Source organism: Nycticebus coucang, chromosome 24 (genome assembly GCF_027406575.1).
Source record: "Nycticebus coucang isolate mNycCou1 chromosome 24, mNycCou1.pri, whole genome shotgun sequence".
In the NCBI taxonomy this organism is placed as follows: domain Eukaryota; kingdom Metazoa; phylum Chordata; class Mammalia; order Primates; family Lorisidae; genus Nycticebus; species Nycticebus coucang.
Window position 1 is genome coordinate 26004575 of NC_069803.1, and position 27596 is coordinate 26032170.

At 41.7% G+C, this 27596-nt stretch overlaps 1 protein-coding gene and 1 non-coding gene across 7 annotated transcripts; one reads left to right on the forward strand and one right to left on the reverse strand.

The window, feature by feature from the left end:
* The first annotated feature begins 1962 nt into the window (after positions 1–1962).
* On the forward strand, positions 1963–27596 carry BNIP3L (BCL2 interacting protein 3 like). 6 transcript variants are annotated; one of them, XM_053578609.1, is made up of 7 exons: positions 2450–2506; positions 3322–3403; positions 10625–10808; positions 16495–16567; positions 24530–24633; positions 24751–24900; positions 26973–27596. In XM_053578609.1, exons 3-7 carry the CDS (start codon positions 10645–10647, stop codon positions 27019–27021), a joined length of 540 nt encoding a protein of 179 aa, XP_053434584.1. In that variant the 5' UTR covers positions 2450–2506; positions 3322–3403; positions 10625–10644; the 3' UTR covers positions 27022–27596. The 6 variants fall into 6 exon arrangements, with proteins under 6 accessions (XP_053434583.1, XP_053434584.1, XP_053434582.1 ...); XM_053578611.1 differs by lacking the exon at positions 2450–2506 and adding an exon at positions 2760–2810; XM_053578610.1 differs by lacking the exon at positions 2450–2506 and adding an exon at positions 2883–3016.
* On the reverse strand, positions 23090–23146 carry LOC128576602 (small nucleolar RNA SNORD77). The gene has a single exon (XR_008377441.1). It is a non-coding gene; the product is annotated as a small nucleolar RNA SNORD77 (small nucleolar RNA).

Consider the following 27596-nt stretch of genomic DNA (forward strand, 5'->3'; position numbering starts at 1 on the left):
ATAAGGAGAATGGAGAAGAAGTGCAGCCAGGGCTTTTTTACAGGAGAAATCTCATCACTCAGCTTGTGAGAAACAAATTCAGAAAAAAGGGGAAGACTATCACCTGATACTGAGAAAAGACTAAATAGAAAGATGCATTTTATAATGCAAAATGAGAAAAATATCAACAAAGGATTGCATGGTTTGCAGCAGAAGAAATGAGGAAGGTGGAAGGAGAGAAACCATTTTCTAATGAGACACACAAGAGGAAGCCTGGACTCCGTCCTGGAGATTGCCTGAAGAAGCATCACACTCAAAAAAATTATAAACAATAGCTGGGCCTTGTGGAAGGCGCCTGTAGTCCCACCTACTCTGGAGGCTGGGGTAAGAGAATCACTGGAGCCCAAGAGTTTGCGGTTGCTGTGAGCTATGATGCCATGACACTCAACCCCAGGGTGACTGAGTGAGACTGTGTCTCAAAAAAAAAAAAAATTATAAACAAAATAAGCAAAAATACTTTATTTCATGTAACCTAAAATAGATAATAAAATCATCTGGTGAGTTAATATCTATGTTTTTCTCTTTAAAAACTGTAGGATAATTACAAGCAATCCATCAATCTCTTTCCCACCCAAAATAAGTCAAGAGCTGGAGAGTATGCGGTTGGCAGAAAAATTGGATTGGAACTGGGTATACTGACTTCTTATTAGCTACATCTAGATTTTTGTCTAAGTTTTTTTTATTTAAAATAATGCTGCAATGACTATCCATGTGCAAACATCCCATACTCTCCGATTATTTTGTTAGAACAATTTCCTGAAAGTTTTGAACAATAGGCTATATACATTTAAAATCTGGATGCATGGGGCGGTGCCTGTGGCTCAAGGAGTAGGGTGCCGGTCCCATATGCCGGAGGTGGCGGGTTCAAACCCAGCCCCGGCCAAAAACCACAAAAAAAAAAAAAAAATCTGGATGCACAGTAATACAACTGTCCACCAGAAAGGCTGTGGACAAAGCTTTGTTAGATAATGAAACAAGCTCAAGATCCTAATTTAGGTCCAATATTACAGGTGCCAAAACAATTCCCAAATTTTCTAGATCAAAATGTCCATTTCCTTATTTTTTAGTCCTTACTTTTCCAGAGACAATAACAAGGCACAGCTCTAGAATTGAAGGAAACTTCAGAGATCGAAGTATAGCACTTTTAGTATAATACAGTTTTGACCAAAATAATTACCTTAATTGAAACGTGTGTGTGTGTGTGTTTAACTATTTATAGACTTAGGTCTCACTCCTGCAAGTATTTTCTCTGCTACATTTTTCTTCAGCACGCAAATTATGTACATATCAGGATCCATTACTGGTCTTTAGTACTGGTACAAGCTACAACGTAGAGAAATCTCACAAACATCATGCTAAGTCAAAGAATCCAGACACAAAAGCAACATGATTCCATGAATATGAACCACCCAGGAGAAATCATTAGAAAATACTTAGGTGGAGTATCTAGGAAGATAAAGTTTAGTGTCAACTATTGCAAGATACAAGGCTTCCCATGCCACATCCCAGAAATAGGACAAGTTACGTCTGTCTGTCTCAGTTACAATGATAGTGTGTTACGTTTGTAATTAAATTTTTAAAATTCTCTTAACTAAAGGTCTGAGCGGCCTTATATTGCTTTCTATTTAAAGCATTTGTGTCACCAGCTTTATTTTATGTTTTACCGGGATGTTGGATTCCTTTGTGTCCCCACGGTACCTAATTCCAGAAGTGAACTGTTAAAGATGTCACAAAAAGAAACGCTCAGGGACTAGATAAAACAATGTGGATCCTGCAAGTGTGGGAGGCTACCTGTGCGCTAACACAGCACACTTCCTCATTACTTGCTTCTCCCTATCCTCTATCCCAGTGCCATCAGCATAACTCACACTGTCCGGTCACTCCAAAATTGCACGCAGGAATTCATGCCGGACGCGCCCAGCAGCGCGTCAGGCGCGTCCGCACTTCTGGAGCCTGCAGGTAACGCCCCCACCCCGCCCCGCCAGTTGTTGTGTTGTCATCACGTGGCCTGGGCGGGCCCTGACGTAAGGGCAGGGGCGGGACCGCGCAGGCGCAGAAAAGGGGGCGGGGGACTCGGCTTGTTGTGTTGCTTCCGGAGAACCGGAGACGGTCCTGCTGCGGCCGCAGCTCTTCCAGTCACTCGGCATGTCGTCCCACTTAGTCGAGCCGCCACCCCCCCTGCACAATAACAACAATAACTGCGAGGAAGGGGAGCAGCCTTTGCCCCCACCAGCCGGCCTCAACAGTGAGTGCTGGGCCGACGGTCTCAGCGGAGGGGATGGGGGAGGAGGAGCTGGCCGGGCCGCCGGCGTCGCGCGGGGGGCGGGAGGAGAAGGCAGCGCATTGGTCGAGGCCGGGGATGTTGGGATGACTGACAGCGCCCGTCACCTGTCAGGAGTAGGTGTCCGGGGCTTTCTCCCGGCTTGTCTCAGCACTCTCTTAGGGTCTTGGTTTGGGGGTCGCTTGAGTACGCGGGTGGGGAGGCCAGGCGGGCGGGAAGAGGAAGGCGGTAGCGGACGGTCGCGTCCCACCTGGGGGGTGGGCCTGGAGCGGAGCCCATCGGGGCGGGCAGGGGGCGGGCGGGCGCGGGGACGTGGGCCGGGCCGAGGACGTGCGGCTGGGCCGCCGGGGGATGGACGCGGCGGGCGGGGAGGAGCAGGCGGCTGCGCCGGGGGCGGTGTCGGGGGTCGGGCGAGGTCCGGGGCGCCCACCGAGCCCACCCGGAAGGCCGCGCTTCCGGGGCCGGCACGTTGGTCAGGAAAATCCATTTGGTAATTTAGTGGTTGCTTGAATCACGTGTGGGGGTGAGAAGGCTCTGCTTTTCTGGTGGGGTTTTTTTTTTTTTGCCTGCTTTTTTGTTTTTGAGGTTTTTCAAAGTTGCTCAAGGGATCATTCTTGTTTTTCTTTTTGTAACGATGGGGTTGTGAGCCTAGTAAAGACGTTTTAGGACGGACCCGAGATTGCACACATCACGGAGGTTAGGAGCAGTGAATTTTCAGAAACAACATTTAAAACACAATTAATACAGACAGGCAGTTGAAACTTGCTTTTCATAACCTTGTGGTGCCTAGACATCTTGTCCTAAGTCTATTCCCAGTTGTCTGAGAGCTCGGAACTCTTGCCTAACCTTTTTGTAATTCGTCTCTTATGAAAGATGCAGTGGGGGCAGTTACCATATGGCCAGACCAAATCTTTTAAAAAACATTTGGAAGCTTAAAGGTCATGGAGAATCTTTCATAAGACGGGAAGTGCTTCGAACGTTGGCTTAAATATTTATTTCAGGGGAGAGAGTTCCTGTCCTCAGAAGGTGCGGATGGAATTTGGATATTTTAAGATGGATGCTGCAGTTCCGTGTTTTAATAGGGTAATTCCCTAAACGTTGACCTTTTTAAAAAAAGAAAAAACCTTTAAAGTGTCTTATTTTATGTTGTAGAATGTAAGATTTTTTGTTACTTCCAAAAATAAATTATAATTATCATATGTATTTTTTAAATGTTACTTGTATCATGTATTAATGTACCCTTTTACATTACAGCATTTACCCATTTAACATACTCTCTTAGAAACAGGGACTTTAGAAGGGGAAGAGACTTCAGAGCTAACAGTGCCCTATTATTTACCAGGAAGGAAACAGGTCTAGAGTATGGGTCTTGTTCACGTTCACAGCTGGCTGGGACTTAGAGCTGAGGTTCCAACTTTGTCAGTCCAGGGCATTTTTCAGGACAATGGTCAGACTCTCCTGATGATACGTGTTTCTTATTCTCTCAATGTCTTACTCTACCCGATGTATACAGGTGGTCCACCTTTTTTAGTATTCTGTGTCTTAATTGTTTCTGTGAGTGAAGACATTTCATTGGTACGTGTATATGATTTCATAGCAAGCAAAGGGATTTTAATTTTCCTTTGACCTTTTTAACAAAATGAATGGGTCTGACATATATATGAATGTTTACTTTGGTGTCTGACATACCTCTGAGGTGTTTGATGTCTTTGGCCAATCAGTTCCTGCTACCATGTCATTATCTCCTACAAAAGTATAGAGGTTCACTCAGCCTGCATGTTGTATGAAAATGTTGCTTTGAGAAGTCTGCTAGATAGAAAATATTTTATTTGGGGTAGGGTGAATTTATAAAAGTTACTGAAAATTGGCTCGGCACCCGTAGCACAATGGTTACTGTGCCAGCCATATACACTGAGGCTGGCCTGTTGGAACCTGGCTGGGGCCAGCTAAAACAACAATGACAACTGCAACAACACGACAAAAAAAAAAAAATAGCCAGGCGTTGTGGCAGGCACCTGTGGTCCTAGCTACTTGGGAGGCTGAGGCAAGAGAATCGCTTAAGCCCAAGAGTTTGAGGCTGCTGTGAGCTGTGATGCTGCGGTACTTTGCCAAAGGCATCATAGTGAGACTGTCTCAAAAAAAAAAAGTTACTGAAAATTGCTTAGATAACACCATATTTAATTCCCTCTTGCTTCTTAACTGTTTTTGTTATACAACACTGGACTGAACAAGAAGGCTTATTGATAGCTTGAAGTGATTTTTGGGCACCGGGCAAAACAAGCTCTCTAGGCATCTATGAGAGTACTGTCCAAATTGCTGAGAAGTTGAAGTACTTTGTTGGGTAAAGTTGCACAACTATGAGAAACGGGAGATAAGACTCATTGTACAGATTATCTCTGGTTTGGGATTTTATCTTTAGTTCAAGGGTCAAAGCAGAGTTTTAATAGCAGATTATTAAAATATTTGAAATAGTGAAGCCTTTCTTTGGTTTTCTTATTTTTAGCTTTATTTTATTTTACCACTCTAGGGGGACTGCTCAGGGCAAATATCCAAACTACTTCTGAAGTTAAAAGGATGTTTTCCTGTTGTCAGTTTTTTGGTTTGGTTTTTTTGTTGTTTTTTTTTTTTAAGAAAACTATGAGTGATCTCTAAATAAGGACAATGAAAATAAAAAGACATGTCATAAGATTTAGTAGTCAGTATAATGAAAATCAAGGTAGTATTGTTGTTATTGGGAAGCACATCCTTTTTTTTTTGCCTTTTTAAAACATCTTCAGCCATGATGTACTTGCTATCCCTTTATGGTGAGAGTGCTAAAGAGCACTCTCGTGAGTATCACTTTAGATACTCTTTAGATACTTTCATGAGTATCACTACCTTGTAAGTAATAAGTAATAGTGTTTGGAATACATATTTATAATAACTGGTGTGTAAGTACATACTTAAGCAAAAATGCCAACTTTTTTTTAAAGTACCACTGATGGCACAGTGGTTGCATTGCCAGCCACATACACCCAGGCTGGCGGGTTCCAACCCGGCCTGAGCCAGCTGAACAACAATGACAGCTGCAACAATAACAAAAAAATGGCCAGGCGTTGTGGTGGGCGCCTTTAATCCCAGCTACTCGGGAGGCTGAGGCAAGAGAATTGCTTAACCCCAAGAGTTGGAGGTTGCTGTGAGCTGTGACATCATGGCACTCTACCGAGGGCAACGAGATAAGACTCTGAAAAAAGAATGCCAGTGACCGTTGTTGGTCTGTTCTGGATTCCAGCATCAAGTACTTGAAACCAACAAAAGAAAGGCTTTAAGGAAAGAAGATAAATATAATGAAATATGTCATTCTTAGTTAGGATAAGAGTTACATGTGGGGCCTTGAAAAGTTAGAAAAAAATACGGAGAGATACTCTTCGTTCTTTCCTTCCTCTGTCCTGAAAGTTCTCTACTCCCCTTCTTACAAGAAGGTTGAGCTGGTGATTAAAAAACTGTAAAGAATGTAATCAAAATTATTGGACTAACCGTCACAATCTACTGTGTTAGAGAATGGAGGAACATGTCTCTCTGAATCTCTTAGCTATTCCCAAAGACTTAAAACTAGGAAATAATGTCATTATGTATATGTAGAAACTGGCACAAAGGAATAGCTTTTAGTTTGTAAATAGTCTCTTAAAATAATAGGAAAGGCTTCCAGCTTTTTAGTTTTAAAGCAGGGGTGTGGCCGGGGCGGCGGCTGATTGTGTGAGGGCTTCTTGTTGCTTGTCTGCGGTGTCTGATAGGCACTGACTTTTTTTGCTAATCAGCTTTCCTTAGTGACGTGCAGTCAATGTGTGGCCAAAACAATTCTTCCAATGTGTGGCAGAGAAAAAAGGAAAATGGTTGGAAAACCTTGTTTTAAAGCTTAAGAGAATTCATTCTGAGGTTGTTTTCTGCTTTGTGTTGCTTAGACAGCACAATCCTCTTATCTTGCCTTGTTTCCTTTCCAAGTAAGAAGTGATTCTGTGAGGACTGGTAAAGTTAGAACATTAAAAATTCTGAGGCTGGAATGAAAAAGGCATGTGCAGTTCATCTATTAAGAAAAACAGGCTTGGCGCCTATAACTCAGCGGTTAGGACACCAGCCGTGTGTACCGGAACTGGTGGGTTCGTACCCAGCCTGAGCCTGCTAAACAACAACAACAACAACAAAATAGCTAGACGGGGCGGCGGGTGCCTGTAGTCCCAGCTACTTAGGAAGCTGCAGCAAGAGAATCGCTTGAGCCCAAGAGTTAGAGGTTGCTGTGAGCTGTGACACCACAGCACTCTACCGAGGGTGACATAATAAGACTCTGTCTCAAAAAAGAAAAACAAATTTGCCTTTTTTGTGTGGTAAAGCTAATATATAGCTTCTTCATGAATATCTGCATACAAAAATTTCTCTACAGGATGGTAATAATTCCATAGATAGTATTTCTGAACTAGAACTTAAAGAAAATGTTTTGTTTTTTTTTTGTAGAGACAGAGTCTCACTTTATGGCCCTCGGTAGAGTGCCGTGGCATCACACAGCTCACAGCAACCTCCAACTCCTGGGCCCAAGCGATTCTCTTGCCTCAGCCTCCCAAGCAGCTGGGACTACAGGCGCCCGCCACAACGCCCGGCTATTTTTTGGTTGCAGTTTGGCCGGGGCCGGGTTTGAACCTGCCACCCTCAGTATATGGGGCCAGCGCCCTACCCACTGAGCCACAGGCGCCGCCCAAGAAAATGTTCTTTTTTAAGGCTCTTAATACATATTGCCAAATTCCCCTTCAGAACGTTTACTGAAGCCCTGATTGTAATAACAAAATCATTTAGGTAATGAAGTATAATACATCTTTATAAACAATGAGATGCAGTGCAGTTGTTGAGAAGAATGTCAGTATGTTGAAAGACGTCTAAAAAACGCTGCTTACAGATACGTATGTACAGCAATTCCATTTGTTTATAAAAACTAAAGCAAAAACCAGCTGTTTCTTTTTTATGTTTATACCTATTTTATTTTATTTTTTACTTAATTTTTTAAAAATTATACCTGTGGGCGGCACCTGTGGCTCAAAGGAGTAGGGCGCCAGCCCCATATGCCGGAGGTGGCGGGTTCAACACCAGCCCCGGCCAGAAACTGCAAAAAGGAAAAATAAAAATCATACCTGTATACATTTATGATGTATACTGTGATGATTTGATGTACAATGTGGAATGCTTAAATCAAACTCACGTAACCATCACCTCACTTATTTTTTGTGGTAAGACATTTATAATATACTCTTAGTTGTTTGGAAATGTACCCTTGCCTTGTGCACTTTAGGCGAGATGTTACCATGCCCTCCCCAGGGCTATGGTTCATTGAAAAAACTGAATGTCTCCAGCCAAAACTGTTAAAAGTGGTTTCTTTTGGGAGTAGAGATGAGAGTTTGGGAGGAGAGATGTTAATTTTGTCAATTTTATGTACTGATATTTACATTTTCAAGAAACACATGATTTTTACACTAGGAAATCTTTTTTTTTTTTTTTTTCGTAGAGACAGAGTCTCACTTTATGGCCCTCAGTAGAGCGCCGTGGCCTCACACAGCTCACAGCAACCTCCAACTCCTGGGCTTAAGCGATTCTCTTGCCTCAGCCTCCTGAGTAGCTGGGACGACAGGCGCCTGCCACAACGCCCAGCTATTTTTTGGTTGCAGTTCAGCCGAGGCAGAGGTTTGAACCCGCCATCCTCGGTATATGGGGCCGGCGCCTTACTGACTGAGCCACAGGCGCCGCCCAGGAAATCATTTTTTAAAAATAAAGAATATAATTACCTTAGCTAACACTTACATAGCACTTACTGGGGACCTTTCTTATTTTTCTGTGTGTTTTATTCATTGATTCTTCCTAACAACTATTAGGTAGGTACAGTTATTGTCCCTGTTTTACAGATGAGAAAACTGAGACAAAGAGATTAATTGCTCTGTCCAAGGAGAAAGGGCTAGAACTGATAAGAATCGGGGTCTGGCTTCAGTCTGAGCTCTTCACCTCTGTACAGAATTGCCCTCAGTTGTGCTACAAGGTGTAGAGGCCTCAGCACAGATCACTTTTCCTTAGCTTTTCTAAGTATCTCTTAAAGTTCCTAAAATACATGTGAGGTTATGATTGCTTATGTATTTCTAATGAATGAAAGTGGGATTCAGGTATTGGATTGAAAGCCCTTCAAAAGACTGAGGCCCGGAGCACCTGGTATTGTGGATTATGCCCTTTTTCTCTTTGATCTGGTATTTCAAGTGAACATTAATTGTATTTTAGGGAAGACTGCCTTTCAGAGACCCATCTGGAACTCCTGGTTCCTTAGCTCTGCTTCTCCCAAAGCAGCTCCGGGGTTTATTTGTTTTTGTTTATTTTACACATTGGGCTTCTGTACAAGAACTGGACCCATTGGTTTAAAAATAAGTTATAATATTGTAGAGACAGTGGGAGTAGGAAAAAAAAAACAGTTTATTTTTCATATACATATTCTGTCTCCCTGCTTTTCTCTCTTTCTCCCTCCCTGCTTCCCTCCCTCTTCCTCCCCCCCAGTTGAAATATTTTGCAGAGCTCTAAATTTAGGGATGCTTTTGGCATATTTCTTATACACTCCAGAGACACTTCAAATATTTAAATTATCTTCAATGTTAGATCTCTCTTAGCTGTGCTGGTTGTGTGTGTTAATCCATTTTGAGTTCTCTCTAGTCTGTGTCCATTCTTGCGTCTGATGGAGACGTCATACAACTGTGGGATTTGGCAGCACAGTCTTGAGGATTTGGTGGTGGTTATGGGACCATGACGGCCAATGGCACTGCCCCAGGAGGAAAGAAAAGAGTAACTTTCTTTAGCCAACATGGTTTTAAGTACTTTATAAAAATAAACTCTTTTAACTAGTGTGTAACTGAGCATCTTCTATTTTCTAGGCACTTTATGTTTATACCTATTTATACACGTTTGACTCATAGGAACAGCAAGTCGAGTGGTGTGACAGCAGGTGTTGAATCTTCATAGCAACCCTGTTTTACGAGCTCTGTTTCAGAGGTGGGGAGCTGAAGCCCAGGTTATACAGTAGATAGGGAGGGATGGAGTCAGGTTCGCAGTGCGGTCTGCCTTTGAGCTTTGCTTCCTTGTGAGGGTGATGCTGACTTCATTCTGGATCTGGTAGAGTCATCAGCACGTTTAGAGTACATTTTAGGATCTAAGCCAGTTTGGATTATCTTGTTTACTGATGGGACTCCCCATTCATCCCTGGAATTCTTTTGCAAGTTTAGAGGAGTACCCTACTTGCTTGCTTACATTTTCTAGAATAAAATTTGTCATAAGGAAAGGAAATTATGAACAAAATATACCACTTTCTCTTTTTGTTGTGAAGTTGGTTTGCTGGCTACCATTATTGGTTCTCATTAAGCACCTTAATATGTTCACCAAAGTCATTGAGCCAGTAAATATGTTCAGGCCCTATGCAGATTACCAGTGTTGTGTCCCCATTCTCTGTGGCTCCACCCCCTTTTGACGATTCACCTAAGAAAACGTGCACATCTGCCTGTAGCTGATGTGCAGCTGTTTCTGCCCCCAAACTAGCAGGGCTTAATGAAAACCCTGGAGAGTAGGAACTTGTGGGAGAGAAGAAAGAGAAGATAAGCTCACAAGGTGACTAGGAGGGTAAGGCAGAGGGGAAAGGGGACTGATCTTTCTTCTGAATTTTTCTGGTTTAATTAACCAGCTATATTACTTTTATGTTCCAGATTTGTATAAAATTGAATTTTCTGTGAATAGATTAAGGTTTCCTTTCTAGGAGTGTCTCAGTTTGTACTAATTAAGATATAATTGTTAACTTATTTATATGACCTTTATAAAATTGCTAAATGGTATGTTTATTTCATTTGTGAAGCGTATACAGCTCAATAGCTTATCTGTGGACTAATTATGGTGGACCATGTAAGTAGCCTGTTTCATAATAAAGTAGCTATTTATTTTTTGAAAAGTAACCTCAGTTTTCAGTAAGGTGTTGATTATTATAAATTAAGCTTCAACCAGAAAGAAAATTGGCAGAAATATACATTTTCTAAAATGTTGATTTAGAGTTCCAGCTTCTTCTCAATTGGTTGATGGCGTGAGCTACTTTAGGAACAGAATTATATGGATTTTTAGACTTATTACTCTTTATTTTTTTTCAGAATGGTTTTACATTTAGTTTGAGGCAAGTCAGGATTCTTATCTGAATCCACCGTGTTCACGTGTGTGCACATGACAGATTTCAGTTCTGCTGTGGTTAACTAAGTTATCTGACATGTCCAACAGGTTCCTGGGTGGAGCTTCCCATGAACAGCAGCAACGGCAATGGTGACGGCAGTGGGAAGAACGGGGGGCTGGAGCACGTCCCTTCCTCATCCTCCATCCACAATGGAGACATGGAGAAGATTCTGCTGGATGCACAGCATGAATCAGGACAGAGTAGTTCAAGAGGCAGCTCTCACTGTGACAGGTAAGTGAGATCCGGGTTTGGGGAGAATTCAGGGAATAGATGGGTTACAAGGCTAATTCATTTACTCAAATCTGCACTTAACAAAATATGCCTTCTGATTTATTGCAGCATGTGTATTTAAGTCAGATAGCTAATTAGCAGGTACTTGAGTGTCCACTGTTCCCAGATTAAGTAATTTTTCTTATTCAGATTGTATTATTTTTTAGGCAGTCTCTCTATATCACCCTGGATAGAGTGCCATGGCATCACAGCTCACAGCAACCTCAAACTCTTGGGCTCAAGTGATTCTCTTGCCTCAGCCTCCCAAGTAGCTGGGACTACAGGCACCTGCCATAACACCTGGCCATTTTTTTGTTGTAGTTGTCATTGTTGTTTAACATGCCCGGGCAGGGTTCAAACGCACCAGACCTGGTATATGTGGCCGGCACCCTAACCACTGAGCTATGGGCGCTGAGCCAGATCGTATTATTTTTAAAAAGTCGATCAGTTTTACACTCAGTGTCAAAAAATGCTAATTTATAGAATTAATCTTCCTCCCATTTCCTTGGCCTTAGTGTCTCTGTTTCACAGATAAGTCTGTCTTGAGTTAGAGTGACCTCTGTGTATCTCCACCCTCCCTCCTAGGCTTTAAAAGGCAGGGGTCATGTTTCCTTTATTACCTTCAGAGTAATGATGTTGGCACGCAGTAGACACCCAGCACATGTTTGACTCATAGGAACAGCAAGTCGAGTGGTGTTACAGCAGTATTTGCTCATTGTAATGCCCCAGCTGCGGTCTGTAAAGATAGTTTTGGAGGCCATTCCATTTCCTCCGAGGAAGTTTTATTTCAGACCTCATTTTTCTGTATTTGACTTAGGGAAACTAATCCTAATTTTTAAGAGTTGTTTATGGTGAAAGAGTTAAGAATACAGCAAGATGTATGCATAGAATGAAAGAAAGTCAATTTATTCAAGAAAACGTGAGCTCTTCCTAGAGGGACTACATACTAAATGACACTTAAAAATTCTGAGTACAGTGCTGGGCGCAGTGTCTCACCCTTGTAATCCTAGCACTCTGGGAAGCAAATGCAGGTGGACTGCCCGAGTTCATGAGTTTGAGACCAGGCTGAGCCAGATGGAGAGCTCATCTCTAAAAATAGCTGGACATTGTGGCGAGTGCGTGGAGTTCCAGACACTCAGGACACTGAGGCAAGAGAATAGCTTGAGCCCAAGAGTTTGAGGTTGCTGTGAGCTATGACTCTACCAACGGTGACAAAGTGAGAATCTGTCTCAAAAAAAAAAAAAAAAAAAATCTTAAGTACAGTGACAGCCACACTGTTAGCATTATAGAGGATGATCTTCTTGTTACTTAACAATTAACTGCTAGTAACCAGGTAGAAAATGCAAATGCATAGGAAAAGGATTAGACATTTTAAAATATAAACAGTGCTATTCTTTGGGGAATGGAATTATGGACATTTTGGTATTTTGTGAAAATCATGTATATAGCATATATCATTACTTATTAGAGAAAGTAAAAATGGGAGAAATAAGAGTTCAGTCCTGCTCAGACTCCTGCGTGGCTTATGATCCACCAGTGTTACCAAGGCAGCCGAGGGCTGGTTTATTGGCTCTGTGGTGTGCTGCGCACCCCCGCCACCCCCGTGTCATCTCTGACTGTCCCTGTGCTTCTTAGAGCCTGGGAAGGTTCTTGTCACAAGCAGAACCAGAGCAGATGGCTCCTTTCTGAGCAGCTTGTCGTCGATTGCAGCAGCTACAGCATTAGTCTGTCTTTGAGAATGTAGATTTTATCTACAGTACAAGGGGCTGTAACTAACTTGTCAACACACGTAGGTGGTCCATGTAAGGAACTAGGCCTGCTGTGCTGATATGTACATGTGGGGTGTGTCTGGTATGTGAAGATTAGGGTTAACTCAAGGAGGTGGTCAATGTAGGGAAGTGGTCAACTATGGAGGTTTTACTGTGTATATGATGGAACTTGGTGATGAGTTTCAGAAGCTTCGTGCTTGAGTTTCTGAAGTTTTCTGCTGGTTACAGCCTGTGTGGTAAGGCTTTTTCTATATACTCAAGCACCTGGGCCTTGGATCACTGGGAACAGTTACATCCATTCACCTATTGTTCAAGTGGTGCTGTCAGTGAACACAGAAAAAGTCGCCTGCTCACCTCTCCGGCTGACTTCTTGTGGTTGCAGTTACACACGTGGTTGGATATGAATTCGCCTTCCTGTGACGGTGTTTTAGTGTAGGTCTCTGAACATGTGAGAGAGGTGTGGCAGGTGTTTTAATGGGTCCCTTGCCCTCGTCTTACGTTTCTTGCTCTAGGTTATTGATCATCTTTCACAGGAGGCCTAGAGCTCGAGCACAACAATACCTTCTAGGAACAGCTGGCTAACATACCGCACCATTTAAAATCTTCATGCAAAATTCGTGTCATTTGATTTGCTTTGTAGCTCTATATTTAAAGTTGTTGGGAAGTATTTCTTGTAGGTGGAAAAGTTTTAAGATTGTTGAATATTGGGCGGCACCTGTGGCTCAGTCAGTAAGGTGCCGGCCCCATATACCGAGGGTGGCGGGTTCAAACCCGGCCCCGGCCAAACTGCAACAAAAAAATAGCCGGGCGTTGTGGCGGGCGCCTGTAGTCCCGGCTGCTCGGGAGGCTGAGGCAAGAGAATCACTTAAGCCCAGGAGTTGGAGTTTGCTGTGAGCTGGGTGAGGCCACGGCACTCTACCGAGGGCCATAAAGTGAGACTCTGTCTCTACAAAAAAAAAAAAAAAAAAGATTGTTGAATATTAGTCCTAGAGCTGACTTACATGTGTTCAATTTAAAAATTGTTCCATAGCTATGGATTTGTTGACTGCAGTGGTTGCTGAAAGATAACCACTAAATGTTCTGCTTTGTATTCCACCGTGCTTTGGGGGTTTCCAACCTTGACTATTTACACTACATTCCCCCAGGGAGCTTTTTATTTCTTTTTTTTATTTCTTTTTTTATTTTTTTTTTGATAGAGACAGAGTCTCACTGTACCGCCCTCAGGTAGAGTGCCGGGGCGTCACACGGCTCACAGCAACCTCTAACTCTTGGGCTTACGCGATTCTCTTGCCTCAGCCTCCCGAGTAGCTGAGACCACAGGCGCCCGCCACAACGCCCGGCTATTTTTTTTTGTTGCAGTTTGGCCGGGGCTGGGTCTGAACCCGCCACCCTCGGCATATGGCGCCGGTGCCCTGCTCACTGAGCCACAGGCGCCGCCCTCCCAGGGAGCTTTTTAAAATACTAACGTGCAGACCCCATCTTCTAGAGCTTCTCATTTGGTTGTCGGGGCAGATGGGAGACACCAGAATATTTTAAAGACTTCCTGGTGGATCTGAATAGCAGCCAGGGTTGATGCTCTAACACATACCAAAGTGTTAGGATTAGTGAACATTTCAGTGAAGAGTTTAGTGTTTTTCTAAGCAAGATTGACGCCAATAGTAAAGAAGAATACAGAAGCAGAGCTCGTGGAGAAATCTCTACCTTGACCTGGTCATAGCTATGTAAAGCTGGTCTATACCTTGATGCCTGGCTGTGAACTCAGCATTTGTTCAGGCGCAAAGACAATAAACTAAGGCCCACAATATTGCCTGCTTCTGGTTGACTGCTGTGCTAGAGCCTGACATTTCTAATTCAAGACAATTTTTCCTAAATATATATGAAGTTTGCCCTCTTGCTGTCCCCATTCAAAAATCTCCTGTGTCAGTTACACCAATTTAAACACCTGGGCTTACTAGGTCTTATGAATTTCTGGTGTGCTCATTTTTGAGTCAGTCTCACCAATATCTCAGTACATTAACAATATGTGTATGCTCTTGATAACTTTAATATTAATGTCGATTCCTTTGAGCAAGTTATGCCCCATGTATTTTTCATCTTTATTTTATTTTAGATTGGGGAGGAGAGGGTTGTAGTTGAGTGAAAGATTCAGGGACTTGTGGTTTCACAAGGAATCACTGATAAAGCTAAGAAATGAACTTGGCACATCTGTTCTTCTGTTGTGCCAAGTACAGTTTGTGATCATGTGTTTTTGTCTAAGAACTTGCCTGTAAATTTTTGTAGTTTTGGGAATAAATTTTGTACAGTAATAAAGGTTTGTGGTCATGTAGAAACTTATATAATTCACTCAAATATCTCAAAGCAAGTATTTCTGAAATTTAAGTAGAATAGTGGTTCTCAAACTCTTTGGTTTTTACACCCCTTTACACTCTTAAAAATTATTAGGAAGCCCAAAGAGCTTTTGTTTGTGGGTTTATATACTTTGGTATTTATTACATTAGAAATTAAAACTGAGAAAATTAAAATACCACTTTTTTAAAAAATGAAAAATAACTATTTTCTTTACACGAAGGAATTAATAAGAATAGTGGCATTGTTTTACATTTTTTGAATCACTTTACTGTCTGGCTTAATATGAAACAGCTGGATTCTCATCTGCTTTTGCATTTGATCTGTTGTGATATCACACATCATGCAACTTCTGGAAAGTTCCACTATACATTCTTGAGAATGAGAATGAAAGACAAATCCTAATAGTATTATGAAAACAGTTTAAACCTCTAACACCCTCTGTAAGAGTCTCTGAACTACTTTATATCCTTTAAGAGCTGCTGGTGATGAATTTTTTAATGATTAAAGAACTTTGAGAAAAAGAATCGCAAACTTCATTTCTGAATTTGAAGATTATTTTACCTTTATTAAAAAAAAAAAAAAGTAAGGGCGGCGCCTGTGGCTCAGTGAGTAGGGCGCCGGCCCCATATGCCGAGGGTGGCGGGTTGGGACCCAGCCCCGGCCACACTGCAACAAAAAAATAGCCGGGCGTTGTGGCGGGCGCCTGTAGTCCCAGCTGCTCGGGAGGCTGAGGCAAGAGAATCGCTTAAGCCCAAAAGTTAGAGGTTGCTGTGAGCCGTGTGACGCCATGGCACTCTACCCGAGGGCGGTACATGAGACTCTTGTCTCTACAAAAAAAAAAAAAGCGGGTTCAAACCCGGCCCCGGCTGAACTGCAACCAAAAAATAGCTGGGCGTTGTGGCGGGCGCCTGTAGTCCCAGCTGCTCGGGAGGCTGAGGCAAGAGAATCGCGTAAGCCCAAAAGTTAGAGGTTGCTGTGAGCCGTGTGACGCCATGGCACTCTACCCGAGGGCGGTACAGTGAGACTCTGTCTCTACAAAAAAAAAAAAAAGTAAGTGGAAGAAAATGTGACAATCTTGTGTTTTTAGATAGTATTTCCTTTGCAAAAAATTCACCACTGAGAAAGTCCCGAACATTTTGGGAATGAGAATGCTCTACTTCATTTAATCCTTTAATATTGAGTAAACTTTCCTTGTGTCGGGTCATGATATACGTTCTAATTTGCTGCTTTTTCAGAGCCATGCTCCTATAACTTTTTGATTTTCTGATTTCTAGTAGCGGCTAATTGATTTAACAAAATAAAAATTAAAACTAATGTAGGCTGGGATCCATCCTTTCTCTGAGATGCCACTGGTCTCTGCTCCTTACCTCTCCTGTCTTTCCCTCTCCCTGCTTTCTGCTCTCTGCTCATTTCTCTCTTTCTCATCGCCTTCCCCCCACTCTCTTCCCTTTCTCTAATATAAAATAAACTTGCTCTTTTGTATTTAAAAAAAAAAAAAACAACTAAAGGCTAAATTCTCTCTTTTCTAGCCCTTCCCCACAAGAAGATGGACAGATCATGTTTGATGTGGAAATGCACACCAGCAGGGACCACAGCTCCCAGGTGTGTGCACGCGCCATTCTGCTCTACAGCAACTAATTAGGAAAGATGCAGATTCTCTAAGTATGTTTTGCTGTGATATATAACAGAATAAGAAGACTTCTAAAAAGCCATTTTACGTTATTGAAGTTTTACTTTTGGAATTTATTTAAAATTATCTAGTTCAGCTTGGTGCCTATAGCTCAGCAGCTAGGGCGACAGCCACATACACCAAAGCTGGCAGGTTCAAATCCAGGCCAGGCCTACCAAACAACAATAATGACAACTATAACCCCACCCCTACCCCCACCCCCAAAAAGCAGGGCATTGTGGCAGGCGCCTATAATCCTAGCTACTTGGCAGGCTGAGGCAAGACAATCACTTTAGCCCACGAGTTAGAGGTTGCTGTGAGCTGTGATGCTACAGCACTCTACTGAGAGAAACATAGTGAGACTCTGTCTCAAAATAATAATAAATAAATAAAATTGTATAGTTCTTATTGCACTCCTTTACACAACTAAGGTTTCTGGGCCCAGTCACTATAAAGAAATTGGAGGGCGGCGCCTGTGGCTCAGCGGGTAGGGCGCCGGTCCCATATGCCGGAGGTGGCGGGTTCAAACCCAGCCCCGGCCAAATTAAAAAAAAAAAAAAGAAATTGGAAAATTCTTGTCTATAGTATTATTCCCGTATTCCAGGCAAGTTTCCTGAGCGTATGAATAGGAAATACTGAGACAGGATGCCTTAAGGTCACAGAATAAGTGAAAACGAAGGTCGTCTATAAGGAGATGGAAAGCCTGTGTCTGCATCTGAAATCAAAGCAGTGACTTTTGAGATGAATTTCAAGAGCTAGAAGTAAGAAGTCTTTACATTGAAGAATATATTGATAAATACAGTTTACTAGGAGGTAATATTGTTGGAAATATAGTAATATAGTATTAAAATCTTCTAAGTATTTGTGTCATACAACTTAAAATATTCTATTAAAATCTTACAGATGTTTGTATTATAAAACTTCAGGTGTTTGTATATAATTGTTGCTGATAGTTAGCTTTTAACTTTACTGATGTGTCGGGTCACCTGAAATGTCATTACAGCATAGATTCTTACAGACAGCAACCATGCTTTTCCTCCTGTATTAAAGTGTGTGAAAAATACTAAATGAGCGTTTGAATTATAACAAAAACTCGGTTTTGTGGGGTTCTCACATTGCAGTGTCCTGGGTCCCTTTGCAGTAGAAACATTTTCTGTATTATCTTGAATCTACTTAGTATTCTTTCTGTTTCCAAGGCTGCAGTTTCTCCATAGTTTGTCTCTATTTTCCTTCTCTGAAACCTAGAAAATCTCTGGATTGAATACAACTTTTTTTTTCTTTTTTTGTTATGACAGTCCCACCCTCTGCCCTGAGCAGAGTACAGTGGTGTCATAGCTCACCACAACCTCAGACTAGGATTGTGGGCATCCCGCTGCCTCAGCCTCCGGAAACCACTGGGATTATAGGTACTCTCCATCGTGCACAGCTGGGTTTTTCATTTTTTTATGAGTTGGGGTCTCACTCTTGCTCAGGCAAGTCTCGAGCTACTGAGCTCAAGCAGTTCTCCCTCCTCAGCCTCCTGCAGTGCTGGCATTACAGGCGTAAGCCACCACGCCCGGCTGAGTACAACCTTGTGGTGAGGTCTTATGTCATGGAGGCGCTGAGCTAGCAAGACTGCCCTGTAGTAAGATGATTTACCTGGAATTGTTGAACTGCTGCTTCTGTGTCTCGGTTTGGCTAGTGCCGTAAGTGGAGCTAATACAGAAGAAAGTGTGTAACATCTTCATGGCAGAAAGCGTGCTCAGGAAGCCGAGGGAAAATTGAATTCTTTGCTGGGGAAGATGCCTTCCATCCCTATTGCCTTTTGTAGAGACAGGTTGAAGTCTAGTTAGCATTTTTCAAAATGTGATCTGAGGAATGTTTCTTTCATAAGATAATTCTGAAGTCAAACAAGTGGAAAGTAACGCAGCCCCAGGCTCCCCACCCTCTCACTCCGGCCTCTCATCAGGTAGGATCTCTAACCATACCTGCCGTCATGAGTTTAAGCCAGGTGTGGTGGCTCATGCCTATAATTCCAGCTGCTCAGGAGGCAGAGGTGAGAGGATTGCTTGAGCTTAGGAGTTTGAGACCAGCCTGGGCAACACAGCAAGACTCCATCTCTTTAAAAAAAAAAAAAAAAGAAGAAAAGAAAATCAGTTTAAACCAAATGTTTCCCAAGCTTATTCGATTTTAGACCTTTTTCCCCTCCCTACGTACTTTTCTGCCTAAGTATGGAGTGCTTTCCTAAGTTCTTTCCTGGCTGCTGGAGTGGCGTGTGTGCACTTAGGCTTAACTAAATATTGAATGTACATGGAATTCTAGAGTTGAGTGCATCTACCCTGGAAGTCCATGGGGATTTGGGAAATTTAGGGGAGAAAAACGTAAGGTTTTTGTCCTCTTGTAGGATTGCCAGTGTGACCCTGTAGAGAGACTAATGCCTGAGAGCCTCTGGTGGTCATCAGGCAGAGAGAGGAGGCTAGCAACAGTCAGATCAGTCAGTTTTCTGGGGCGAATGTGTGGAGAGGCAATCAGACACCTGCAAGAAAAATGTGTCCTTTGAGCATATCTCTTAGTAAGGGAGATACCTGCAGGTGTAATTTACTTAAACTTCCAAAAAGCCTTTTACATTGCCTTGTTTTTAATTGAAGACAGAATTATTCAAAAATTCATTACTTTAGGATTTGGGAAAATGGATTTTTCATGAATGAGAAGAAAGTTTAGGGTTTGAAAACAGTTAAAAACACTTAACTTGATTATACTTGATCTTTATTTTTTAGAGACAGAGTGTCATTCTGTCACAAGGCTAGGATGCAGTGGCATGAGCATAGCACACTATAGACGTGAACTCCTGGGCTTACAAACGTGAACTCCTGGGTGGGATTCTTCCACCTCATCTCTTAAGTGGCTGGGAATATAGGCACATGCTACCATGCCTGGGTAATTTTTATTTTTGTAGAGTGGGGTCTTCCTGTGTTGTCCACGCTGATTTTGAGTTCCCAGCCTTAAGCAGGCCTTCTGCCTTGGCCTCCCAAGTACTCGATCTTGCTGAGTGTTTCTTCGTGAGTCACTGAGGAATGTATGACACACTCCGGCTTTTCTAGGAGGAGGAAGGAGAAGCACTAACATTCACTACATATGCTCTAGGTGCTGAATTCACCTTTTTTAACATTTCTCTCTTCTACTGTTCTCAACCCAATGAGAGAGGTGATAATTACCCCCTGGACAAATGGGAAAAGAGAGGTTTTGTCCTAATTAAGTTACGTATCTAAGATCACAATATAAGTACGTGTTAGAGGCAGTCCTGTAAGCAAGTCTAAGTCTGTGTCCCCTGTTGCTTCTGCTAAAATAAGTCAATGAATAGGCTTGCTATGGGTGTACTCACAAGGTCATGAGAATGAACCAAAACTGCTGAGTTGTGGTGTGGGGAAGCCTAAGGCAAAACGCATTTACGAAAAGTCATTCAAACTGTACTTTCAGGCTGATGGTCCTTGTGAGTCTCACTTTTGTAGCAGAGGACAGATTGTAGGTTGGTGATGGAAGACATTTTTGCATAATTTCTGGCTGGGACCATAGAGGCCAGCACAAGGTTGGGCATTGTTGGGAGAAGATCCAAACTGAAAATGTCTCCCTTTTTTCCCTCCTTTTTTTTGAGACAAGAGTCTCACTGTGTCATCCTTGGTAGAGTGCTGTGGTGTCACAGCTCACAGCAACCTCAAACTCTTGGGCTTAAGCGATGCTCTTGCCTCAGCCTCCCAAGAAGCTGGGACTACAGGCGCCCGCCACAGCGCCCGGCTTTTTTTTGTTATGTTTCTGTATTGCTTAGCTGGCCCGGGCTGGGTTCGAACCCACCACCCTCAGTCCACTGTGCTATGGGCACCAAGTCCCTTTTCCCTCTTCCAAAACCGTGATTTATCTGTACATGGATCATGGTATACAGTTTAATTCCTACATTTAGAGAACTGAGAGAACTTGTGGTGAGCCAGAGAAGGAACTTAAGTGATTAGAAAAGAAGGAACTTCCACGTGAGACAGGCTAGAATGATCAGAAGCTTTTTCAAATGGATACAGGTATAGAGAGAGGGTTATTGATTCAGTCAAAAGCTTGGATCTTACGTAATCAGAGTAAGTGAATTTTTACCATACTGGAATTCCAAGAACTGGAGAAAAAATTTAAAGCCTGAAAGTACCACCCTGAGCAAGAGAGAGACACACCCCTAATCTCTACTAAATAGAGAAAAACTAGCCAGGCATGCAGTATAGGCCTGTAGACCCAGCTACTCAGGAGGCTGGGCCAAGAGGATGTCTTTGAGGTTGCTGTGAGCTATGAAGGCACAGTACTCTACCCCAGAAGACAGTGTGAGACACTGTCTCAAAAAAAAAGTAAAAACTGAAAGTGACAAATTTAGTAAGAGGAAGCACAGCTGAAGTAAGATTTGATGGCCTTCAGTCGAAAAATAAGAGAATATGTTTAGAAACTTACATGAGTTCTTTTTTCCTGTTTTTTCTTTTTCTTTTCTTTTCCTTTTTTTACATTCCAAAGGGACTACTTGAAGTTTCTTTTTTTTTTTTTTTTTAATTTTTATGTAAGCAAATTTATAAGATGTGCTTTTGTATCATGCCTAAAACATTTTTTTCCCCTGCCATGGCAGGAAAGATAGCCCTTCCTGTATTGAAAGACTTAATATTGTTAAAATGTCAATAATATCCAGAACTATGTGGAGACTTAATTCAATCCCTAATAACATCCAAGTGGAAATTTTTTGCAGTAACAAAAAAAGAAATTCTAAAATTCATATAGAATCTCAAAGAAGCTTCCAAATAACCACAACAAATTACAGAAAGAAAAACAAAGATGGAGGTCTTACATTCCCTGCTTTCAAAATATATTATGAAGCCATAATAATCAAAACAGTGAGGTACTGACACAAAGACAAACATATAGATCAATGGAACATAATAGAGAGCCCAGAAATAAACTCAGGTGTATATGCTCAGCTGATCTTCGATAAGGGTGTCTCATTTTTTAAATGCTAATACAAAGATGACTTCGCTTCACTCAACTGAGAGAAAAATTACATCACGTTTAAAAAAATGTTTACAGCATAAAATCTTACTCTTTGGAAAGCATGAAATATTAATTTGTTATATCTTTGAGCAGTTTTAAAGAGAGACAAAGGGAGGTCAGAGTAGGAAACGAAACAAATGACGGGCAGTGTGTTGAACACAGTCAGACACTGTGTGCCTACAAACTGATCTCTGAGGAAATTGTAACAGTTCATTGTTTTGATTTAGGATGATTTCAGTGTTACTCCAAAGAGCCAACTCATGATTCTGTGTAAACTCAATAGCCAATGGAAAGACCCTGATCCTGAATGCTGCATTGTGTCATCCAGCGGAATGTGTCAAGTTCAGCAGAACTAGAGAGAAGGGCGCTAACAGGAGCAGCAGGCATCCCCGGGGTTCCATTTGGGCTTGATGGGAAAGGGACCGTCTGCATGTAGAGGCTGACTGGCACTGCCTTCCTGGGCCTCCTGTTTCACAAAGAACCAGACGTGTCAAAAAAGAATCATGTGAATATGTCAGGCTCTGCATTTCTCATCTGCCTACTGAAAAGAAAGAAAGCTTTGGTCAAAGAGTGAATCCTATTCAAACAAAATGAAAGTTAAAACACCTCTTAGCTTTGAGACCCTGTGGTTTAGGATCATAGCATCATATTGCTTGATACTGAATAAATAATACTATATAATTTCTAGGAATTTTCCATTCCTGGGGATTCTACTAAAAGAAAAGCTGTTGGAAATTTTAATTGTTCTTGACCTAAATATTGGCTTGATACTTTAGGGTATCATTAGCAGTGAGGTAGCATTAGCAGTGAGGAGAGAGGTATGTGTTCATTTATTTGATAGGATAGATTTTAAATTCTGACTCAGTTTATCGTACATTATTAAAAAAAAACTTTTGGCTAATATAGTTTCAAAACCTTGGGAAGGCTCGGTGCCTGTAGCTCAACCGGCTAGGGCGCCAGCCACATACACCGGAGCTGGCGGGTTCGAATCCATCCTGGGCCTGCCAAACAACAATGACAACTACAACCAAAAAATAGCCGGGCGTTATGGCTGACACCTGTAGTCCTAGCTACTTGGGAGGCTGAGGCGAGAGAATTGGTTAAGCCCAAGAGTTGGAGGTTGCTGTGAGCTGTAACACCACGGCACCCTACCCAGGGCAACAGCTTGAGACTTTGTCTCAAAAAAAAAAAAAAAAAACCTTGGGAAATGTTCAGCTAGCATTTGCCTAAAACATATACTCTCCTGCCAGAGAGTAAAGTCTTGTGCTTGAGAGTGGGGCTGTGTAGAGACGTTTTCTGTGGGTTTGACTTCTGCCCCTGCTGCTTACTAGTTGTGGAATCTAAGGCAAGTCACTCTCAGTTTCTTCATCTGTAAGGTGGGATTTTAATAAGTCCCAATTTTTATTTTTTGTATCAGACAAATGGTAAATCTCTTCATGGTTCAGTCTACTGAACCACACAACTATTATCGTATGGTTTCTGTTCGTACAGGGTTGTTGCAAGGTAAAAACTAATCAGTGTAAAGTGCTTAGAATGATGTTTCTGTCTGAGTGCTCAGTAACTGCTGTTACTTCCTTATCACATCTCCCACTTATTTTTGTTTTACTTCCTATCACTTTATTTTTAGCAAATCCTTTTTGATATGTTTCCTTTTTTTAATTATGAAAATTTTAAATACACATAAAAGTAGAGAGAATAAGACAGTGGACCTCCACTGTCATATCATGTAAACATCACCAGATTCAGCAGTTATTAAGATTTTGCGCACTTTCCACACTTTAGTTAGGATTGTATCCCAGAATACAGATTTTTTCAGTTTTATATTCTGTGCTTACATGTAACAATGAAGCTCACTCAAATTCTTCTTATTGAAAAGATATTAACTATCCTATACTGGCTGGGTGCCCGTATCTCAGTAGTTAGGGTACAGGCCACAGGCACTGGGGCTGGTGGGTCAGAACCCACCTAGGCCAGCTAAGCCGAAACAAACAAACAAACAAAAAAAATAGCCGGTGTTGTGGTGGGCGCCTGTAGTCCCAGCCACTAGGGCGGCTGAGGCAGGAGAATTGCTTCAGCCCAAGAGTTTGAGGTTGCTGAGGGTGACAAAGTGAGACTGTCTCAATGAAAAAATAATAAAAAATGAATAAATAAATCTTCTGTACTATTGGCCATAAGTAAAGATGGAGACTTTACATCTTTTCTGTTTACCTGGATGGAGTTGAAATGCATTCTTCTTAGTAAAGTAGCACAAGAATGGGGGAAAATGTATCCCATGTACTCAATACTAATATGAAACCACTGCAAGACCACACAAAAGAAAAAGTAGAAAAACATAAGTATAGTCTAGAAGAAGGGAGGGGAGGGGGCGAGAAAGGAGGGTGATTGGTGGGATCTCACCTAATGTGCGCAATGTAAAGGGTATTCAGCACACCTCCTGGGTGAAGGACTCAACTACAACCTGAACTTTACCTCAGTGCCTGCGGCTCAAAGGAGTAGGGTGCTGGCCCCATATGCCTGAGGTGGTGGGTTCAAACCCAGCCCCGGCCAAAACTGCCAAAAAAAAAAAAAAAAAAAGAATAATAAAATAAAACAAAATAAAGGTCTTTAAAAAAAAAAAAAGAAATGAAAATGGTGTAACTTAAACATTCGTAACCTCACATCAGTTTGAAATCAAAACAAAAGATATTAAATACTCTGATCTTAGATCATTTTGTCAGTGTTTTTAGAAAAACAGCATGTTTTTTACGTAAAAATTATTGATAGACAAGCTTATGCGTTTAGTATATTCTTTGTCCAGATTTGTCTTTGTGTTCCTGGTTTGTTTGCTTTTAAGTTTGGGTTTTTCTTTACAGTCAGAAGAAGAAGTTGTAGAAGCAGAGAAGGAAGTTGAGGCTCTGAAGAAAAGTGCAGCTTGGGTGTCAGACTGGTCCAGCAGACCTGAAAACATTCCCCCCAAGTGAGTTCTGCACGCTCCTGTCAGGGACGTGACACAGCGGGCTGCTCGCGTTCAGACACAGCCTGCTAATGCCCACGAGATGTTCAGCAAGTGCCTTTATCTGAATTTTCTTTTTAGGGAGTTCCACTTCAGGCACCCTAAACGTTCTGTGTCTTTAAGCATGAGGAAAAGCGGAGCCATGAAGAAAGGGGGCATTTTCTCTGCAGAGTTTCTGAAGGTGTTCATCCCATCTCTCTTCCTTTCTCACGTCTTGGCCTTGGGGCTGGGGTAAGTACTACTAAATTTCTAAAGTGTTTTTCCGTTTATTTTATCCTCATACTTTATTTTCATATGTAAGAAATATATGTGAAAGCAGTTGTATTAAAAAAGCACTTTTTAACAATAGAGTCTTATTTGAAAATAAGATGTTCATGTTAACCCTTTATGTGATAATTTTTAAGTGGGCTCTTCTATGATTGATTTTTCTTTTGGGGTATTGCTTAATTTATAAAGTAAATTAATCTTTACTTAACATGTAACTTTTGGGGTTGATGATAGTATTTTTTTCCCTACGTGTAATAAACTATTACATCACATAGTCTTGAGTGAAACTGATAAATTGGTTGGTACTGTTTTTTTCTCTCTTAACTTTGTGGTATTTTCATTTAATCTGCTGAAATTGACCTCATATTTACTGGTAATTCGTTGACTTTCTAGGCACATTTTAACCCTTTCTAATTCTCTGTCCGCCTTTGTCCAACAGAATGATTTTGTTGTTGTTTGTAAATAAAAATAAACAAGAATACTTTTTTTATGTAACTTAAAATAGATAAAATCATCAGGTGATTTCATATCTATGTTTTTCTCTTTTAAAACTGCAGGATAATTACAATAAATCTACCAACCTCTTTCCTGCCCAAAATAAATAAGAACTGGGGAGTATGGGGGGGGGCAGAAAAACTGGATTGGAAAGGGTTAAATTAATTGCTTTTGTCTTCGTTTGAACAATTACGCAAATATACTTTTAAAAGATTTTAGGAGTTAAGCAGTAGCTTTTGATTTTTTTCGGGATGTATCTGTTGCACTCTGTAAGCTTGGCCCTGGGTAATTTTCAGTATATCATCCGCAGAGGATGGGTCATCCTGTATCTCCCCTTTGAGTAGCTCAGCATGTCACGGGGAGCTTCCCCGTCATGAACACAAAAACCCGCATGCAGCTTCCCACCAGCCCTTTCTGTCACTCTTGAGTTCTTGATCTCCCTTTGTGAGGGCCAGGACAGTAGCAGATCAAACAGCAGCTTAGCTGAGGTTTGTGAGGATGGGCACTGTGTAAGTGCCGCCTCAGTGTCGTGTGGGCCGGGGTGGAGTTTAACACACAGCTGACTGCAGCGTCATTCATTTGCCTTCAAGAGGTTGGTTTTTGTACTTTGCAAATTCTCTTCCATGAATCCTCTTGCTATAAGTGTAACTCTTGATACAGATGAATGTAAAAAGAGTTAAAAACTTGTTTGCTTTTACTGCACTGGTGGTGGAGCTAGTTACCTATTTTCCTTAACTTCCCTTCTGCTTGTGCTATGGAAGGGGCCCATTCCTCATTTTGTGTGGGAAAGTAATACTGGGCTCCTGATCCTTAAGAGTTATTAGTAAGAGCTGTCTTCAAAACACTGACAGCCTTTGGGCGGCGCCTGTGGCTCAGTGAGTAGGGCGCTGGCCCCATATGCCGAGGGTGGCGGGTTCAAACCCAGCCCCGGCCAAACTGCAACAAAAAACAGCCGGGCGTTGTGGCAGGCGCCTGTAGTCCCAGCTGCTCAGGAGGCTGAGGCAAGAGAATCGCGTAAGCCGAAGAGTTAGAGGTTGCTGTGAGCCGTGTGATGCCATGGCACTCTACCCGAGGGCGGTACAGTGAGACTCTGTCTCTACAAAAAAAAAAAAAACACTGACAGCCTTTAAGTTTTTTTTCTACATAGAGGACTAAGGTTAGTATATTACTATATTTTTGTATCTGAAATGTCAGTAGAAGGTTTTGCCCACCACAAGGAGCATCTCAGAGGAGGCAGGCTCCGTTTTGCTCTGTGCGGGTCTCTTCTCTCTGACTTTACCTGGTGTAATCACTGCCCGTGCTACCCAGTCCTAACCTAATGAGTAAGCAGAATCACATCAAACCAGTTTGGCTGGGCTGTGGACTGGTTTTAATTAAGAAAGCAATAATTTCAGGGTGTCAAGAAACTATGCAGGTACCTTTAGAGCTTTTTACAAGGACTGAAAATTTTAGTTATTAGTTAAGTAGAGTTCAGCCTATGGACAGTCTGGGTGCAGAACTGTTGAAACAGATGAAACATGATACACTCTGTTTCCTTTCAGCATCTATATTGGAAAACGACTGAGCACCCCTTCTGCCAGCACCTACTGAGGGAACGAAAAGTCCTGGAAATGCGTGTAACCTGTGAAGTGGTGTATTGTCACAGTAGTTTATTTGAACTTGAGACCATTGTAAGCATGACCCAACCTACCACCCTTATTTTTACATATCCAATTCCAGTAACTCTCAAATCCAGTATTTTATTCAAACTCTGTTGAAGCATTTTACTAACCTTATTCCCTTTTTGGCCTATAGGACACTTTAGAATTTCCTAACAGAGTTTACTGTTGTTTAGAAATTTGCAAGGGCTTCTTTTCTGTAAATGCCACCAGCAAATTATAATTTTGTCAACGATGCTGTTATCTCCAGTTGGTGTCACCAGACTTAGACCTGTATCATTCATGGTATAAATTTTACTCTTACAACATAACTCCCATCTTCCCCTTAAAATGAGATCAGGTTAGCAAATCATATAAAAAAAGCTTTGTTGTTGTTGTTTTTCTTTTTTTAAGACAAAGGCAAGCTTCTCTAAGCTTGAATTTATAGTTATTGAAAAGAAAACAAAAACAAACAAAAAAAAGCAAAACATAAGAAAAAAATCCTGGGCAATAAAAAAAATTAAACCA

What these genes read in the sequence shown, in the direction of transcription:
- BNIP3L (XM_053578607.1), top strand. Translation starts at nt 2,672, where the DNA reads ATGGACGCGGCGGGCGGGGAGGAGCAGGCGGCTGCGCCGGGGGCGGTG. An exon ending in TGGTCAGGAAAATCCATTTG is followed by an intron (nt 2,811 to 10,624) that starts GTAATTTAGTGG and finishes CATGTCCAACAG; the next exon opens with GTTCCTGGGTGGAGCTTCCC. An exon ending in CCTGAAAACATTCCCCCCAA is followed by an intron (nt 24,634 to 24,750) that starts GTGAGTTCTGCA and finishes TTTTCTTTTTAG; the next exon opens with GGAGTTCCACTTCAGGCACC.